Source organism: Mixophyes fleayi, chromosome 1 (genome assembly GCF_038048845.1).
Source record: "Mixophyes fleayi isolate aMixFle1 chromosome 1, aMixFle1.hap1, whole genome shotgun sequence".
In the NCBI taxonomy this organism is placed as follows: Eukaryota; Metazoa; Chordata; class Amphibia; order Anura; family Limnodynastidae; genus Mixophyes; species Mixophyes fleayi.
The window spans coordinates 165,227,153-165,247,853 of NC_134402.1; the positions used below are offsets into that span (position 1 = coordinate 165,227,153).

Genomic DNA, 20,701 nt, shown 5'->3' on the forward strand with positions numbered 1-20,701 from the left:
ACTGCCCAAAGCAGCATCTGCTGACGCAATTACATTGAATTCATAAAATTTGGCGAAAGTATAAACCGAGGACCACGTGGCTGCTCTGCACAACTGGTCAGCTGAGGCTTCATTTTGTGCAGCCCAGGACGCCCCCACTGAACGGGTAGAATGGGCTACAATACGATCTGGCACAGTTCTGTTAGCACTGACATAAGCATGCTTAATAGTAGAAGTAAGTTGCATAGCAATCTATTGTTTAGAGGCCGGCCATTCTCGTTTAGAGGAGTCAAACAAAACAAATAAAGAATCCGTGCAGTGAATCTTTGACGTCATCCTGACATAAATTCTTAGAGCCCTGACCACATCCAGAAACTCCATGGAACCTGTCCCTGAAGACTGTGGGCCATCCTTAAATACCGAAACCACTATTTCTTGGTTCACATGAAAGCTGGACACCACCTCTGGTAGGAAAGCGGGAACTGTTCTGAGAACCGCCCTATCATCGTGAAAGATAAGATATGGTCCATGACATGAGGCAGCACCCAATTCAGAAACTCTACAAGCCAATGCAATAGCTAGTAGAAATACCACTTTCATAGTCAAGAACCTTAATCCCTGCAGTGTGTAATGGTTCAAAAGGAGACCCTTGAAGCATATTAAGTACCAGGTTAATATACCAGGGGGCCGTTGGAGGAACATATGGAGGCTGGATATGTAGGACTCCTTGCAAGAAGGTCCCGACATCTGGAATGTCTCCCAAGCGCAAGTGAAAATATACAGAAAGGGTCAATATGTGTACTTTCGGTGAACCTAGACGAAGGCCCGCATCCAAGCCATCCTGGAGAAAAGCCAGAGACCACGGAAGACGAAAGGCAGCAGTGTGGCATGGTCGGCTCTCACACCATCTGATGCAGTGGTAAATGCAAGCCAGAACTGGTTTTCTAGCCCGACGGAGGGCGTTCACTACTCGTGGAGAGAACCCTCTGGACCTCCACAGGAATCCAACGGTCTGAGTATGTTGCACACTAATCTCTGAACAGTAGCAGACATCCACCCACTCCCGAAGGAGGGGAGGAAGACCGTCAAACTGACTGTTTTCCTGGAAGCTTGGGAGATGGACGTTTTTGTGGAGGAGGACCTACCTCTATACAATTGTCCTCTAGAGGCCAAAGTTCTCTTTCTATGCGTCTGGCCCCAGCTAGCGGAGCCCCCACGAAAGTACTGTCTAAATCAGAGGTTCCCAAAGTGTGCGCCGTGGCTCCCAGGGGTGCCGCGGGAAAGCCAGAAAAAACTCACTATAGTGACAAGTTGCGTGAGAAAGAGGGAGAATGCTGGGTCCCGGCGCCGCGAGGATTGGTCACTATAGTGACAAGCTGCATGAGAGAGGGAAAGAATGCTGGGTCCCGGCGCTGAGCGGATTGGTGAGTTTATGTTTTTTTGGGGTTTTTTCTGGCTTTCCCGCGGCAGAGGGGGCAGAGTGAGAGGGAGCGTGGCAGAGGAGAGGGGACAGCGTGACAGAGGGCCGAGGAGGGGGGACAGCGTGACAGAGGGCCGAGGAGGGGGGACAGCGTGACAGAGGGCCGAGGAGGGGGGACAGCGTGACAGAGGGCCGAGGAGGGGGGACAGCGTGACAGAGGGCCGAGGAGGGGGGACAGCGTGACAGAGGGCCGAGGAGGGGGGACAGCGTGACAGAGGGCCGAGGGGGGGGGGGGGGGACAGCGTGACAGAGGGCCGAGGAGGGGGGACAGCGTGACAGAGGGCCGAGGAGGGGGGACAGCGTGACAGAGGGCCGAGGAGGGGGGACAGCGTGACAGAGGGCCGAGGAGGGGGGACAGCGTGACAGAGGCCAGAGGAGGGGGACAGCGTGACAGAGGCCAGAGGAGGGGGACAGCGTGACAGAGGCCAGAGGAGGGGGACAGCGTGACAGAGGCCAGAGGAGGGGGACAGTGTGACAAAGGCCAGAGGAGAGGACAGCGTGACAGAGGGAGAGAAGGTGAACAGAGGCCAGAAGAGGGGGACAGCGTGACAGAGGGCAGAGGAGAGGGGACAGCGTGACAGAGGAGAGGGGACAGCGTGACAGAGGGCAGAGGAGAGGGGACAGCGTGACAGAGGGAGAGAAAGTGAACAGAGGCCAGAAGAGGGGGACAGCGTGACAGAGGGCAGAGGAGAGGGGACAGCGTGACAGAGGAGAGGGGACAGCGTGACAGAGGGCAGAGGAGAGGGGACAGCGTGACTGAGGGCAGAGGAGAGGGGACAGCGTGACAGAGGAGAGGGGACAGCGTGACAGAGGAGAGGGGACAGCGTGGCAGAGGAAGGGGACAGAGTGACAGAGGCCATATGAGGGGGGCAGCGTGACAGAGGGCCGAGGAGGGGGGCAGCGTGACAGAGGGCCGAGGAGGGGGGCAGCGTGACAGAGGGCCGAGGAGGGGGGCAGCGTGACAGAGGGCCGAGGAGGGGGACAGCGTGACAGAGGGCCGAGGAGGGGGACAGCGTGACAGAGGGCCGAGGAGGGGGACAGCGTGACAGAGGGCCGAGGAGGGGGACAGCGTGACAGAGGGCCGAGGAGGGGGACAGCGTGACAGAGGGCCGAGGAGGGGGACAGCGTGACAGAGGGCCGAGGAGGGGGACAGCGTGACAGAGGGCCGAGGAGGGGGACAGCGTGACAGAGGGAGAGAAAGTGAACAGAGGCCAGAAGAGGTGGGCAGCGTGACAGAGGGCAGAGGAGAGGGGACAGCGTGACAGAGGGCAGAGGAGAGGGGACAGCGTGACAGAGGGCAGAGGAGAGGGGACAGCGTGACTGAGGGCAGAGGAGAGGGGACAGCGTGACAGAGGAGAGGGGACAGCGTGACAGAGGAGAGGGGACAGCGTGACAGAGGAGAGGGGACAGCGTGGCAGAGGAAGGGGACAGAGTGACAGAGGCCATATGAGGGGGGCAGCGTGACAGAGGGCAGAGGAAGGGGACAGCGTGACAGAGGGCCGAGGAGGGGGACAGCGTGACAGAGGGCCGAGGAGGGGGACAGCGTGACAGAGGGCCGAGGAGGGGGACAGCGTGACAGAGGGCCGAGGAGGGGGACAGCGTGACAGAGGGCCGAGGAGGGGGACAGCGTGACAGAGGGCCGAGGAGGGGGACAGCGTGACAGAGGGCCGAGGAGGGGGACAGCGTGACAGAGGGCCGAGGAGGGGGACAGCGTGACAGAGGGAGAGAAAGTGAACAGAGGCCAGAAGAGGGGGGCAGCGTGACAGAGGGCAGAGGAGAGGGGACAGCGTGACAGAGGGCAGAGGAGAGGGGACAGCGTGACAGAGGAGAGGAGGACAGCGTGACAGAGGGCCGAGGAGGGGGACAGCGTGACAGAGGGCCGAGGAGGGGGACAGCGTGACAGAGGGCCGAGGAGGGGGACAGCGTGACAGAGGGCCGAGGAGGGGGACAGCGTGACAGAGGGCCGAGGAGGGGGACAGCGTGACAGAGGGCCGAGGAGGGGGACAGCGTGACAGAGGGCCGAGGAGGGGGACAGCGTGACAGAGGGCCGAGGAGGGGGACAGCGTGACAGAGGGCCGAGGAGGGGGACAGCGTGACAGAGGGCCGAGGAGGGGGACAGCGTGACAGAGGGCCGAGGAGGGGGACAGCGTGACAGAGGGCCGAGGAGGGGGACAGCGTGACAGAGGGCCGAGGAGGGGGACAGCGTGACAGAGGGCCGAGGAGGGGGACAGCGTGACAGAGGGCCGAGGAGGGGGACAGCGTGACAGAGGGCCGAGGAGGGGGACAGCGTGACAGAGGGCCGAGGAGGGGGACAGCGTGACAGAGGGCCGAGGAGGGGGACAGCGTGACAGAGGGCCGAGGAGGGGGACAGCGTGACAGAGGGCCGAGGAGGGGGACAGCGTGACAGAGGGCCGAGGAGGGGGACAGCGTGACAGAGGGCCGAGGAGGGGGACAGCGTGACAGAGGGCAGAGGAGGGGGACAGCGTGACAGAGGGCAGAGGAGGGGGACAGCGTGACAGAGGGCAGAGGAGGGGGACAGCGTGACAGAGGGCAGAGGAGGGGGACAGCGTGACAGAGGCCAGAGGAGGGGGACAGCGTGACAGAGGCCAGAGGAGGGGGACAGCGTGACAGAGGCCAGAGGAGGGGGACAGTGTGACAGAGGCCAGAGGAGGGGGACAGTGTGACAGAGGCCAGAGGAGGGGGACAGTGTGACAGAGGCCAGAGGAGGGGGACAGTGTGACAGAGGCCAGAGGAGGGGGACAGTGTGACAAAGGCCAGAGGAGGGGACAGTGTGACAAAGGCCAGAGGAGGGGACAGTGTGACAAAGGCCAGAGGAGGGGACAGCATGACAGAGGGAGAGAAGGTGAACAGAGGCCAGAAGAGGGGGACAGCGTGACAGAGGGCAGAAGAGAGGGGACAGAGTGACAGAGGGCAGAGGAGAGGGGACAGCGTGACAGAGGGCAGAGGAGAGGGGACAGCGTGACAGAGGAGAGGGGGCAGCGTGACCAAAGAGAGGGGGCAGCGTGACCAAAGAGAGGGGGCAGCGTGACCAAAGGAGAGGGGGCAGCGTGACCAAAGGAGAGGGGGCAGCGTGACAAAGGAGAGGGGGCAGCGTGACAGCGTGACCGAGGAGAGGGGGCAGCGTGACAGCGTGACCGAGGAGGGGGACAGCGTGAAAGAGGGCCGAGGAGGGGGACAGCGTGACAGAGGGCCGAGGAGGGGGACAGCGTGACAGAGGGCCGAGGAGGGGGACAGCGTGACAGAGGGCCGAGGAGGGGGACAGCGTGACAGAGGGCCGAGGAGGGGGACAGCGTGACAGAGGGCCGAGGAGGGGGACAGCGTGACAGAGGGCCGAGGAGGGGGACAGCGTGACAGAGGGCCGAGGAGGGGGACAGCGTGACAGAGGGCCGAGGAGGGGGACAGCGTGACAGAGGGCCGAGGAGGGGGACAGCGTGACAGAGGGCCGAGGAGGGGGACAGCGTGACAGAGGGCCGAGGAGGGGGACAGCGTGACAGAGGGCCGAGGAGGGGGACAGCGTGACAGAGGGCCGAGGAGGGGGACAGCGTGACAGAGGGCCGAGGAGGGGGACAGCGTGACAGAGGCCAGAGGGGGGGGACAGCGTGACAAAGGCCAGAGGAGGGGACAGTGTGACAAAGGCCAGAGGAGGGGACAGCGTGACAGAGGGCAGAGGAGAGGGGACAGCGTGACAGAGGGCAGAGGAGAGGGGACAGCGTGACAGAGGGCAGAGGAGAGGGGACAGCGTGACAGAGGGCAGAGGAGAGGGGACAGCGTGACAGAGGGCAGAGGAGACAGCGTGACAGAGGGCAGAGGCCAGAGGAGGGGACTGCGTGACAGAGGGAGAGAAAGTGAACAGAGGCCAGAAGAGGGGGACAGCGTGACAGAGGGCCGAGGAGAGGACAGCGTGACAGAGGGCCGAGGAGAGGGGACAGCGTGACAGAGGGCAAAGGAGAGGGGACAGCGTGACAGAGGGCAAAGGAGAGGGGACAGCGTGACAGAGAGCAGAGGAGAGGGGACAGCGTGACAGAGGGCAGAGGAGAGGGGACAGCGTGACAGAGGGCAGAGGAGAGGGGACAGCGTGACAGAGGCCAGAGGAGGGGGACAGCGTGACAGAGGCCAGAGGAGGGGGACAGCGTGACAGAGGCCATAAGAGGGGGCAGCGTGACCGAGGAGAGGGGGCAGCGTGACAAAAGAGAGGGGGCAGCGTAACAAAAGAGAGGGGGCAGCGTGACAAAAGAGAGGGGGCAGCATGACCAAAGAGAGGGGGCAGCATGACCAAAGAGAGGGGGCAGCGTGACCAAGGAGAGGGGCAGCGTGACAGCGTGACCAAGGAGAGGGGCAGCGTGACAGCGTGACCAAGGAGAGGGGGCAGCGTGACAGCGTGACCAAGGAGAGGGGGCAGCGTGACAGCGTGACCAAGGAGAGGGGGCAGCGTGACAGCGTGACCGAGGAGGGGGACAGCGTGAAAGAGGGCCGAGGAGGGGGACAGCGTGACAGAGGGCCGAGGAGGAGGACAGCGTGACAGAGGGCCGAGGAGGGGGACAGCGTGACAGAGGGCCGAGGAGGGGGACAGCGTGACAGAGGGCCGAGGAGGGGGACAGCGTGACAGAGGGCCGAGGAGGGGGACAGCGTGACAGAGGGCCGAGGAGGGGGACAGCGTGACAGAGGGCCGAGGAGGGGGACAGCGTGACAGAGGGCCGAGGAGGGGGACAGCGTGACAGAGGGCCGAGGAGGGGGACAGCGTGACAGAGGGCCGAGGAGGGGGACAGCGTGACAGAGGAGCGGGGCAGCGTGACAGAGGGCAGAGGAGGGGGGCAGTGTGGCAGTGGAGGGGGGCAGCATGACAGAGGGCAGAGGAGGGGGGCAGCGTGACAAAAGGCAGAGGAGGGGGGGGCAGTGTGACAGAGGAGGGAGACAGTGTGACAGAGGGCCGAGGAGGGAGACAGCGTGACAGAGGGCCGAGGAGGGAGACAGCGTGACAGAGGGCCGAGGAGGGAGACAGCGTGACAGAGGGCCGAGGAGGGAGACAGCGTGACAGAGGGCCGAGGAGGGGGACAGCGTGACAGAGGGCCGAGGAGGGGGACAGCGTGACAGAGGGCCGAGGAGGGGGACAGCGTGACAGAGGGCCGAGGAGGGGGACAGCGTGACAGAGGGCCGAGGAGGGGGACAGCGTGACAGAGGGCCGAGGAGGGGGACAGCGTGACAGAGGGCCGAGGAGGGGGGCAGCGTGACAGAGGGCAGAGGAGGGGGGCAGCGTGACAGAGGGCAGAGGAGGGGGGCAGCGTGACAGAGGGCCGAGGAGGGGGGCAGCGTGACAGAGGGCAGAGGAGGGGGGCAGCGTGACAGAGGGCAGAGGAGGGGGGCAGCTTGACAGAGGGCAGAGGAGGGGGGCAGCGTGACAGAGGGCAGAGGAGGGGGGCAGCGTGACAGAGGGCAGAGGAGGGGGGCAGCGTGACAGAGGGCAGAGGAGGGAGGCAACGTGACGATGGGCAGAGGAGGGGGGCAGCGTGACAGAGGGCAGAGGAGGTGGGCAGAGGAGGGGTACAGTGTGACAGAGGCCAGAGGAGGGTGACAGAGGGCAGAGGAGGGGGGCAGTGTGACAGAGGCCAGAGGAGGGTGACAGAGGGCAGAGGAGGGGGGCAGTGTGAGGGGGGAAAACGTGAGAGAGGGCAGAGTGACTGGATGCAGGGGGGGCAGAGTGACTGGATGCAGGGGGGGCAGAGTGACTGGATGCATGGGGGGGGCAGAGTGACTGGATGCATGGGGGGGGCAGAGTGACTGGATGCAGGGGGGGCAGAGTGACTGGATGCATGGGGGGGGCAGAGTGACTGGATGCAGGGGGGGGGCAGAGTGACTGGATGCAGGGGGGAGCAGAGTGACTGGATGCAGGGGGGAGCAGAGTGACTGGATGCAGGGGGGAGCAGAGTGACTGGATGCAGGGGGGGGGGAAGAGTGACTGGATGCAGGGGGGGGCAGAGTGACTGGATGCAGGGGGGGGCAGAGTGACTGGATGCAGGGGGGGGGCAGAGTGACTGGATGCAGGGGGGGGGCAGAGTGACTGGATGCAGGGGGGGGCAGAGGGACTGGATGCAGGGGGGGGCAGAGTGACTGGATGCAGGGGGGGGCAGAGTGACTGGATGCAGGGGGGGGCAGAGTGACTGGATGCAGGGGGGGGGCAGAGTGACTGGATGCAGGGGGGGCAGAGTGACTGGATGCAGGGGGGGGCAGAGTGACTGGATGCAGGGGGGGGCAGAGTGACTGGATGCAGGGGGGGGCAGAGTGACTGGATGCAGGGGGGGGCAGAGTGACTGGATGCAGGGGGGGAAGAGTGACTGGATGCAGGGGGGGAAGAGTGACTGGATGCAGGGGGGGGCAGAGTGACTGGATGCAGGGGGGGAAGAGTGACTGGATGCAGGGGGGGAAGAGTGACTGGATGCAGGGGGGGGCAGAGTGACTGGATGCAGGGGGGGAAGAGTGACTGGATGCAGGGGGGAAGAGTGACTGGATGCAGGGGGGGCAGAGTGACTGGATGCAGGGGGAGCAGAGTGACTGGATGCAGGGGGGGCAGAGTGACTGGATGCAGGGGGGGCAGAGTGACTGGATGCAGAGGGGGCAGAGTGACTGGATGCAGGGGGGGCAGAGTGACTGGATGCAGGGGGGGCAGAGTGACTGGATGCAGAGGGGGCAGTGTGACTGGATGCAGAGGGAGCATTTTGCATACAACTAAATAAGTATTTCTGTCCTGATCTAAATACTTATTACATTTTTTTGACCGAACTACTTCTAAAATAGGACTGCTCAGTAATTATTTTGGAGGGGTGCCTTGAAAAAATTATGGAGACTCTAAGGGTGCCGCGAACTGCAAAAGTTTGGGAACCACTGGTCTAGATGAACCAAACTTCGTTGTCCTAGGTTTTGGGACATTTACTGGGAGGAAGCTGCTTTTGCCTCCTGTGGCCTGGCAAATTATGCTGTCCTGTTCAGAGCCGAATAACACTCCCCCTGAATAAGGGAGTGGTTCTAACGACTTTTTTTATTCCGTATCTGCATCCCAGGAGCCCTAAGGTCCTCCTGGCCGCTACTGCGGTTGCAGAAATAGATGAAGAAGTGGAGGCTGCATTCTGGGCGGCCTCATATAAGTATCCGGAAACCTCCTTGAGATGTAGGGCAACGGGGAACAATTCCGAATTTTGCAGACCCGCTGCTAATTGGTCAGCCCATGTTTCCATAGCCCCGACAACCCATGCCGATGAAAACATAAGTCTAAATGAGGCATCTGCCATGTTTTAGATCTTAAAAATCCCTCTATTTTGTGGTCAGTAATATCCTACAGGCTGGCTGTCCCTGGGATAGGGAGTGTGGTGTGTTGTGCTAAACGCACCACTGGTGAATCAACACTCCTCCTGTAATGGATATAAAGCCAGATACCTTCGCGGAACAGTATATTTCCTATCTAGTTGTTTCCAGGATGCTTCCACTATTTCCTTCAGTTCTACTCATGGAGCAAAGCTGATCCATTTTTCCTAGCTTTTTTGAAGAGACTTTGGGCTAGATTTACTAAGCTGTGGGTTTGAAAATATGGGGTTGTTACCTATAGCAACCATTCAGATTCTAGCTTTCATTCATTTAGTGCTTTCTATAAAATGGCAGCTAGAATCTTATTGATTGCTATAGGCAACATCCCCACTTTTTCAAACCCGCAGTTTAGTAAATCTGGCCCTTTGAGCTGATGTTCTAGTCTCTTCTAGATCCAGAATACCTAATGTCTGACGAACTGCTATCACCAGGTTGTCAATAGCTTGATAAGTGGAAGACTCTTCTGGGTCTATGATTTGTGTAGAATCAAAGTCTTCTATCAGTTCACCCTCCTCTTCTGGCGATCCTGCCGAATCAGAGAGGGTCAGAAGAGGGTTAGTGAATCGGTGTCGCTTATTTTTGGATAAGGGTCTTGGTGCATCCAAGAACCAGTTTAACCTATTAAGTCCTCTAACTAAGGAAGCAAACCAAGCTGGTACTCCTGTAGGAAGGTCTTGTGAGGTGAGGACAGATGGAGACCCAGCCTGTCCTAGGTCTGTGGACTCAGCGGTCCCCATAGTCCTACCTGTTATGAGGGGGTAAATTGCTACTTCGGTAGAGGGAAGAACTTCCGCAAATCTCTGTTGGTTTAGATAGCAGCGTAACCAATGTCTCAACGCCCTGTGTCAGGGCATTTGCCCATGCTGGCGTTTCCACTAGTGGTGGTGCGCTAACCTGAGCCTGCACGGCCAGGTTAGCCCCGCTGCAGTCAGTCCTGTAGTCCCAATGGTAACTTATCTTTACACTTGGAACAGGTATAATATTTTCCCCAAGGTGCCTTTCCCTTATCAGACATTTTTTTTTAAGGGAACAGTATACCACTAAAAGAATGAAATACAGGCAATAACTCACAAGCAAACAATAAGATACTAACTGATCTATGACAGAGTCAAAAATTAGTATCCCTAAATATCCTAAGAAAAGTGGTACTTAGCCTTCCAATCAGGCTAAGATGTCTTACGGAGCAGGAGAGCTCTGTCAGCAACTCATTGTCCCAGAGAATGTCTGCTGCTCTTTTCCCAGGCAGTGTTTGGCGCCCTTGGAATAGTTCACTTTCTTCAGATCGCAGGGGAGGGAGGCCACTCTGTCCTTAGTACCCTATGACTGCACCTTTTTCCTGCTCCTCCAGAAGTTTTCTGCTGTTAAAGAGGGCGATCTATTGCATCTATATTATGTAGCAGTTGCTAGTAGCAGATTTCTGGTGGCGGTTTTTCTGATTGCACAAGTACCCCCCCCCCTCCTTTGCTGAGGAGGGAACTTGGTATAATCCAATATGGCGGCCCCGGACGATATGATTTACCGGCGTTCTTTGCCGTTTAGGCAGCGCTGGTATCATGGTCCTGTAGCAGCCTGGCAGCGGCTTTATGCTGCTTGTCAGCACTAACTGATTTGTAAAAAAAAAAAAAAAAACAAGTAAAAAACTTTTGATGTTATTGAGAGGCGGCAGGCTCTCACTGTCTGAATAAGTGTGCTTTGTAAGCCAACAGAGCATGCTGCTGCTGCAAAAAAAGTTAAATTTAGGCGAAAAATAATTTCTTCCTGTCATAAAAGCCCAACTCCCTTGGGCACTTAACTTAGACTGGAGAGGCTACAGGGGTTGCAGAGGGGAAGGGTTTGTCAGCTTTGATACATTAAGAAAGTTAACCTGTCAAGTGCCAACTCCACCTCCACTCTCACAACCCATGGTAGCAGTGTCCCCCAGATAGGATGAAAAAGAAAAGATGCTTAGATCCTAGTCAAATGCAGCTTAATAACACCTCCTTATATGCATGTTTTAATTATTTGTTTGGTGCATACCTTTATAAGTGGGGTCCTGCCAAAGAAGAACCCAAACAGATAAGCCATGATATCATTGCAGATAACGATGGAAACTGGAACTAAAAACCTATAAAAACATTAAAAACACAGCAATTAAGACTATGCAGTAACACAGATAAGGTTTAATTTATATGAAATCTAGATGATGAAAATGTCCAATAAAAAAGTCTACAACATGGATCTAATACAAGAAATATAAACATGAACACATGGACTGTACCAATTAGGAAAATCACATTTAATATAAACTGATCAGTGTAAACCTGCCCAAACATGCATCAGTTTGGTCGCATGGAACAAAAAAAAATTACATTTATCTGAATACTTCAGAGAGCAAAGAGACTACAGGAATAAAGAAGTGCAGGTAACTGCTAAACCAAAGTGTCCTCTGTCCAAACAGGAATTAAATCCCTTCACAAGATTAACTTTAAACTATGATTTGTTAGGCTGTTGAATGTACAATACCCTGTAAAAATGGTATGTTTTTCATTTTGTTTTAGTTACCTATTTTTATTCTAACCGCTATTAGTGATTTATACTTTGCTCGATGTATTTCAATTACCATGGCAATCACATATAATATATGATGTAGTGAGCACAAACACTTTGGAACACACTCTTCTCAGCATGCTGGATTACAGCACAATCCACCTTCCCCCTTCTAACTCTGCCATCACTTGACCACAAAGAAGCTCTGTGAGTGACTGACTGTTACTCAAAACCTAGGTTAAATTCTCCTGAGAAGAAACAGAAGCCAAATGCCTCCATTTATGAGACACTTTTTGAAGTGTCAGCTATAGAAAAATCTACCCTACATATCGATTTTGCAAAGGTGGGCACCGAGTTGAAAAAGTTAAGAGGTACAAAACTTCCGTTTAAAGAAAAAAAAAAAATGAAAAAGAAAGATGGAATTGTACTTTTAACCTTAGTGGTATTTTTAACCACTGCTAGGTCAGGTCACAGGCTGATTTTTATTCCCATGTTTCACAATTTTGAGCTAAGTTCTGGACAGGAACCTATCACCTCACATTACATGGCCAATATCACTCTGTTGGACATCCCAAAACTAAAAGTTGCAAAGACAGGGTCAATCACAGGGACATCAGTTATATAATGTGATGGAAGCAGGTAGCACTGCCATCTATAACTGCCTTACTTGGAATTCGACAACACACATGGCAACCAACAAAAGCAAATTTAAATCCAGTCATGCTTGAGTTAGCATTTACATGAATGGAGAAGTGAGTGAACAGGTTAAGCAATACAATTGTACAAGGAAAAATATTACTTAGACCAGGCCTGTCCAACCTGCGGCCCTCCAGGTGTTGTGAACTTACAAACCCCAGCATGCTTTGCCAGTAGACAACCAGTTGATAGCTGGAAGGGCATGCTGGGACTTGTAGTTTCACAAACATCTGGAGGGCCGCAGGTTGGACAGGCCTGCCTTAGACAGATTGGGAACCAGATAGAGGTATAATTAGCCCATTGTGTATCTGCACTAAAAATACAAATTACAAAGCGGTTGTAGTCTTCAAAGAGACGCTCTAAATCCCGACAGCACATACAACGTCATCATGACATCGAAGGTGTCATCCCCGACAGACTCTTCATACCTATGGCTTGAAATACACAGTTGACAGAACTCCGAACAATAAAGATGCCGGGCGCCTGCAATACGCACTTTCAAGGGCAACTGTATTATTGGTGCTGTTAAGATGGTAATTTAAGGAGCCGCCGGGGATACAATGTGCTTTACAAATCTTTGTACAGTGTACTGCCGGCGCTTCCTTAAATTACCACCTTAACAGCACCAGTAATACAATCGCCCTTGAAAGAGACATAATTGCAGGCGCCCGGCATCTTTATTGTTCGTAGTTCTTTCAACTGTGTATTTCAAGCCGTTGGTATGAAGAGTGTGTCGGGGATGACACCATCGGTGTCAATGTTGGGTATGTGCTGTCAGAGTTTACAGCGTCGCTTTCACGCACCCAACCCTCAAAAATAATGTCATAAAGGTTAAGGTTTAGTCACATATAGCACTTCAAAACTGTTGGGAATTCACATTATTATACTAAAATATGTTACGTCTGTGCTAGCATTATACTAAATGCATTATCTTCTGTAATTCAGACAGGAAAATAATATACATGTTATATGCAAAGCATCTTATAAGTTGAATGGCTATTTACAACTAAAGTACACACACACCCATAATGAAGCACTATGGCAAGACATAGAAGATGCCACAGCCAACATGAATTCCAATAACACACTGTGTATTGGGAAAACATACATTTGTTCTTTTCAGCATGATATGAATAATGGATTTTATAATTGTAAATTTTTTATTCACTCATTCATAACCTGCAGCTTTTAGGTCTTGTCTCGTAACCCAACAGCTCCACCTTGTTACTGGTTAGCACCAAATGGAAAACAATGGACACTTAAGCTTCAATATGCCTTTTAACCCTTAAACAGCAACAAATAAAGTTACCTTTGGACATTAAACCATGTGTATTACTGAGTTAAATAACCTGCCTTACATAAGTGAAAAGTTTCGTAAAAACAAATCTTGCATCACTCTGTGGTATAAAACCAGAGATTGCTAGTGTAAAGGATGCTAGAAGCAAGAATAACTGACAAACTATACTTTACCATTTGAACTTTTAGATCATATATAATTGCTTGTAAAGTGAGGGGAGGAAATAACCTTTATTTTTATTTTATTGTTTTTATAATGCTTCATTGAAATGTCAGGTATGATTGTATCGCACTAAAGGTAAAGTACTCTATTCAAAGACCATAACAGAATATATTTATCTTTCACATGATACGTGTGTAATCTTTATATTAGTTTTAATAAAAACATGTTTATGCCTTTCTGTGTCGATTATGTATTGCACCTAATCACTATTTGTTACTTTTGCCCTGAATAGTCAAGTATGAAAATGTGTATATTATATGTAACCTTGTAATGCAAAGTGTGCTTTGCTGACTGACACTAGTGACCTATGCAAGTGTAAAGAGTCTTTTGAAAGTAACCAGGCTAGACAGATAACATCTTTGAGACCTCCAGATTTCTGTAAATAGTCCGGCCACTCAAGCAGAGCAGAGGTGAGAATCATGCCCTTTGAGATGCCAGACATATATCTCAGGGATAGATAACTCACTTGGAAAGCCCTGTGTCATTCTGGGAATCAACTTGCCCTGACATTGAAAGAGCTAAGTTCCAAAGGTGGGGGTGAGAGCAGTTTAAGAAGTTAAATCCGTTGCTTGACCTGGCAATGTTGTTCATTTCTCTGAGGAGACCTAAGTCTAGGCTGAAGTGTGCCATCCTTCTCAAAGTGTACTCCTCTCACGCCAAGTCTTAAACTAGTAAGTTAGTGACTCTGATTTTATTTCCTATTGTATTTCTGAAACTTAATACTGCAACTTATTTTGTATGTCTTGTTATTAATTGTTTTGTAATTAAGTCTTGGAAACATTTTTCGGATTAAATACATTTAGTCTAGCATATTCTCTTTGATTCTTTTTGAATTTACGAAGCCAAGTGAGGTTAATGCTACATGTGTATGTGATTTAAGTGTGTAATATTAATAAGTGGTTTTGGTGAACACAAGAACTCCATAGTAAATCCTTTGTGGTGGCAGAAACTGTGTATTCATTGGTAAGTGACTAAGGTAACTCCAGTCAAAGCCAGCTGTTTCAGATTGCTGTATCTGAGGCAGGCTGGGTGTTCATGACACTTTGCATCTGATGGCAGCATATCCAGTAAAAGAGGAATTTATATGCACTTTAAATCCATTTCTCTGAGTCCATGGTTGCATGAGGGAACTTGGAGTAGGCACTCAAATACTTAACTTTCCTGCTGGCAGGCTATATCCCCTCTGCAACCCAGTGTGAATTTCAGTGTGTAATACAAAAGCCCGATGGAAGGAAACCACAACACCAAAAGAATAACCATAGAAGAGCAGAAGGGAGGGAATGCAGTGTCCCCCAGATGAAAGATGAAATGGATTTAACGAGAGTATAAACTTTTACTTTTACCTCCACCTGGGGGACCCTGCTTACCATGGGGACGTTCCAAAGCAGCCCCCTAAGGGAGGGACCGCTCTGACAGTCCGGTCCGTAACACTGTGCTGCCGAAACTGGCATCCGGGGACGCAAACACTTTAAATTGATTAAACCTAGTGGAAGTATGGACAGAAGACCAGGTGGCCTCCTAGCAGAGCTGATCCACTGAGACCCCGTTATGCGTAGCCCAAGAAACCCCACTCAGCGGGTGGAATGGGCGGCAACAAGACTAGTCGCAGGCCGATCGGAAATGACGTAGGCTGCTTAATTGTGGAGGTAATCCACCTAGCGATGGGCTGCTTAGAAGCAGGCCAGCCTCGCTCCGTTGAACCCATTGGTTCAAAGGGAGACCTTTGAAGTATGGTCAGAACCAAGTTTAGGTCCCAGGGAGCTGTAGGCATAACATAAGGGGCTGTATAAGCAGGCCCCCTTGAAGGAAGATGCTTACATCCGGAATATCTGCTATTTTCAGTTGGAAAAACATAGATAAGGCAGACACCTGTAACTTTAGGAACCCAAGTTGCAGACCTGTGTCCAAGTCATCGTGTAGAAAAGGTCAGGATACGGGAAAGATGAAAATGAGTCTTTGTTCGCACCACTTAAAGTAGGTATGCCACACTCTGTAAAAAATGCGGGCTGAGGTCGGTTTCCTGGCTCGCAGCATGGTGTCTACCATTCTGGAGGAAAGCCCTCTGGACCACCAGAATTTGGTCTCAAAGTCCATGCCAACAAAACCTACAGGAGGTAGGCACTGGTAAAAAACCAGGCCCTGCCATAAGAGGTCGCCACAACGGAGCAGAAACCTTCTTGGAACTGCTACCCTGTTTATGTCTGTGGACCTGATGTGTCGGGCCAATCAGGAACCCTCAGACTCACCAGAAACTGCCCTAAAAAGGCCAGCAATTTCTGGGGCTCTGTGAGGGACAGAAAATCCCTCTGCCTGCTCAAGGGGCCATACAGGAAGTAGCGAGACCAGGGGATTTGTATCTAAAGAGTGTAAACTTTCATGCATTACAGCTGTATCTAGCTAATAGTGATTAGTATATACAGCGACCATGCATTCCAAAAGTATACATTCAGCAACCATACATTCCAGAGGCACATATGTATTGCACTATATATTGCTGGTTTCCGGTAGCTGTAACTAAATCTCAATTAATTTTGTATCTTGGTATAATATTGATAGACTAAACTATCGTAGCTGTCATCTCTCTATATATTCTATTAATATCTCGGAGATGGTTAGCGTAATTGTTCATCATAAACCAAGATACAGTATAGTCTAAATAGATATTATATTATATTATAGATCGCTAATAGTAGGTAAGGCATTATAAAGCAGCAGAGCGTGAGATACAATGCGAACGCCGACGCTCGTTTCGCTTGTATGCTTTTTTTTGCTTTGAGCATACTGGCCAAATGTGGGCTTTTGTTAGCATAACCCTACTGGCCTCTTATCTATAGCTATAGGTTTTCCAATAGCATCTGCTCCGTTTTTGGTCCAAACCAGGTGCCGCCCTCCAATGCAGCAGAGACTTGGTATATTCCAAAATGGTGCTCGAGACAAAGAGACACGGCGCTCACTGCCAGAAGGCAGCGCCGGTGTCTGAACGGCCCAGGATAACAGCAGTCTCCTTACTCAGTGCTGATACCAGAAACATCCCTGCAGAAGCCTCCTCTTGTACGTGGTTGCTGCGCTCCGGTATATCAAGCTGTAAAACCTACATAAGCTGTGCAAGTGCTGCCTATAGCACATACAACTTCTAAAAAGGTAATAAGTAATATTTAAAAAGGAAATGGTTGCAGCACAGCACGCCAGAAGTCCTACTCCTCTGGCACTCAAACATACACTGAAGTTCACACAGTGTTGCAGAGGGGATACAGCCCGTCAGCAGTAAAGTTAACTATTTGAGTGGCTACTCCATGTTTCCTCATACAACCCCATAGTATGCAGGGTCCCCTAGGTGGAGGCAAGAGAAATTATATTTTTCAGGTGTACTTCTCAAGACTCCATCTAAAAAAAAAAGTGAACTTTAAACATTTTCCTATGTCCTATTTAAACAAGAACTTCAGCTGCAGCAAAATGTAGCACAAAATATTCTGTTCATAACAATAAGAAAATTTACTGCCTGCATTTCATGTTTTGGGATACTGCAATAAATGCACATGGTATTAAGGAACTGGTTTGTTGAGTCTTTCTAGTTCCTCACACTGAAATGCCTCATAGTTTTTGTCACTATGCTGGAATATAGTAAACTTGATGTCACTTATATGACAGACAATACGTGTAAACTGCTAGAAAACATCCTACTTTACACTACATGCTAGATTTGGTTGCCCATGGAAAAGTGTAATCAACTGCAGCCTTACTTCAACATTTCATAAAGACAGCATCAAGCTTGAATAACCCCACACCTTTATGATGATGCCTATCATATTGGCCCTTTATTGTTTTATAAGTATTTAGGCTGCTTAGCTCCATGCTCCGAACCTGCACATTAAAAGATTTGATAAGTCTGTCAATCAGCACATTCATACAGCGGACCTGTCTCTCGAATACCCTGTAATGTGCTATATTTGGTAGCACATTATAGTGAAGAATACCACTATAGTGTGTTATGAATAGAACAGTGTATTAGAGAGGCAACAGCTCTGTATGAAATGTCTACCTCTGTGTGATGTTGGGTAAGGCACATCATCATCATCATCATTTATTTATATAGCGCCACTAATTACGCAGCGCTGTACAGAGAACTCATTCACATCAGTCCCTGCCCCATTGGAGCTTACAGTCTAAATTCCCTAATATAGACACACACTCACACACATAGACATATACATACAGACAGACAGGTAGAGACTAGGGTCAATTTTGATAGCAGCCAATTAACCTACCAGTATGTTTTTGGAGTGTGGGAGGAAACCTGAGCACCCGGAGGAAACCCATGCAAACACAGGGAGAACATACAAACTCCACACAGAACATCTCGAATTTAACTAGCTAAAACCTCTCTAACATACATGTACTATATATAATGTAATACGGAATAGTGTAAAGAAAACCTTCTTAAGGTACAACTATGTTGGCATTATTGTATACTTCCAATTAAAGGATGATTTCAGTTTGAAACACAAAGCAGACTTCATAGGTTAGATGAGAAAAATGTGGGTGTGTAAAGCATTCCCTGCCTTCTCAATGACTACCATGAATTTTCCATTTTCATGTGTGCCACACTGTCAGAGTTAGCAGCTGAACCATCACTTTCAGTTTAATAGGAAAAATCAAACTCCCATACATTTTAGCCTTTATAGCCAGGAATGTACATCAATCGTCTCGGCTTCATACTGAGGCAGGTTCTCTGCTTCCCACTCAGTCCTGACATTCCATGGAAACCATTCAATTGCATATCTTATATAATGATGCAAACAGTGCAAACAATTACTAATTCATTGGAATCTGATATTAGGTTTCAACAGTCTAATCAAATGCATGTCAGACTAACAGAAGATACAGTGTTATTGGTGGCTATAGGTTACAGGACATTTGAGCTACTTGCAGTTATTTGTTGTTTTCCGACTGTCAAACCTGTACCTACATCTTGCTGCACTGGGCGTGTTACAATATGCACTCATCTGCCCACATATCAAACTGTAACAGAGCTTCTAATGGCAGATTATGCTTTATCATACTCACTTTTAATTAAGAAGAACCCCGCCAGCACTTTGACTGTGTCTCTATCCAATCATGCCTGTGTTAGAAAGTAACAGTAGTATTTGTATTTGAATTCTCGCAGGTTGTCAATCCCGGGAGAAACAACTCTGGAACACTGGCAAGGATGGCTTGTATACCAGGGACTTTATGACTAGGGGGGGGCACTACAGTTGTGCTAGAGGAGTGCAGTGGGTATGTTAAATATAACTTAAGGGTTAAATGTATCCCTTTAAGCACCGAAATATATTTATTTCAATATTCTACCTATTGTCTCTGATAGAATATGTAAAATTCACTTTAGAAAACTATCTTTAAAAGTTATCTATAAAAAGTCCGGTCGCTGATTTAGATATCTTGTACACCTATATGCACTTCAGAACTAGTGACTCTCTGCTTCAGTCTGTGGTACATAGAAAAACTGGCAGCAGAGGCAGATGACATTTTATTAACTGTTGTATTTAGAAAATAACAAACCTCTGAATGAACAGCTTTATGAATAAATGGAAACATGGTGTACAGCGGAAACAAAAAACTGGTGTCGAGTCTTACCAGATCATCCCTTCAAAAAGATTTTGGATGACTAGATGAGATTGAGTGACAGTGATCAGCAAAGTGACATGAGTCCATCCAAACTGTTAATAGAGGCGACAACAGAACAATCAGTGTAAGTAGAAAGAAACCATGTGACAAGCAAGGACTTATGCTCGGACACTGTGATAAGTTAATTTTTGCACAGAGACTCATTTATAATGAACAATGGATCTAAAAACTAGAACTGTACAGATCTATTTTGCTTTTGTCAAATGTACAGTAAGGACAAGTGAAAGAGATGGAAATATTAATGAAACCTATGAAAGCTGTGTGTTGCATATGGAGTGGGATTCAAATACGACACACTGGCTAGGTTTTAGAAAAAACATCCAACTGTTTATGGTCCTCATGGCTAAGAATCAATTCTCCTTTACAGCCCCGTTTTTCTGACTCTATACAGTGCATTCACAAACCTGTGTTTTCTAGCCAATGAAATAGTGATACTGAACACAGGCTCCTTTACACACACTTTGAACACGAGTGCTTTTCCAGCTACAAAAGTGCTAGCATTCATAGTGCGCTATCACTCCCACACCAATAAATGTAAAAGAGGAATGATCCTTCCCTGTCATACAGAAGTAATTATGTTTCTAAAAGATGCTACATTGTCTGAGCTTAATTGCTTTTGTGTGACAGGATAGGTTGGTCCCCCCTTCACTTCAACTATTGGAGAGATTCAGCCCTATAAATATTAATGCTCCCATAGCTGGTACACACACAATCCTGCGTGGTGTCATGTGAAAGCTTTGCACTCAGCATGAAACAGCTGCCAGGAAGAAGGGAGTCTGAAAAACTGAGCACAGTAGTTAAGCAGGTTTCCTGCAACTAAAATGCCAGTGCGACAGGTGCAGGAGAATTGCCATAGACTTCTATAAAGCTGGAGCTAAACACTACTTGCAGCAGTTGCTTGCTCTCGGATCAGAAAATCCGATTGTGTGACTCCCTCTAGACAAATATCATTGACTTCAACAGGAAAGCATCTTTGTTTAAAAAGCACTGCATGTTCCATGAAGGAAAAAAATTCTACATGCATGTATGGAATTGGAACTTTAACATGTGCCTGTGTTAAATACTGTAAACAATAGTGTTTACTCAGCCCATCACAAAAAACAAATAACACATTAGATCATTTCAGTTAGTTATTAAACAAAAACAATAGTACCATATGTGGATTAATGCAGAATCATTTTATTGAATATATACATATACACACTATATATATATATATATATATATATACACACACACACACACACACACACACATACAAACACACAAAGGTTTGGGATCTGTTAAACAGAAAGCTGTGATGTACAGCACCATGACTCAAGTATACAGTATTACATATTTTCAATGCATCCTGCCTTTCATTACACTACCACCGGCATCTTTATTCTCATTAATCTGTATAGCAGCCCTTCTCTGATGCTTGTATGAGGAGGTACTTTCAAACT

At 50.0% G+C, this 20,701-nt stretch overlaps 1 protein-coding gene across 1 annotated transcript in view; it reads right to left on the minus strand.

The window, feature by feature from the left end:
* Positions 1 to 20,701, minus strand: part of CDS1 (CDP-diacylglycerol synthase 1) — an 81,460-nt gene that overhangs the window by 18,923 nt on the left and 41,836 nt on the right. Inside the window, exons 7-8 of the mRNA XM_075203260.1 lie at positions 19,206 to 19,288; positions 10,850 to 10,937 (exon numbers count right to left, since the gene is read on the minus strand). Coding sequence (XP_075059361.1) covers positions 10,850 to 10,937; positions 19,206 to 19,288 — 171 coding nt within the window. The remainder of the gene's footprint in view (positions 1 to 10,849; positions 10,938 to 19,205; positions 19,289 to 20,701) is intronic.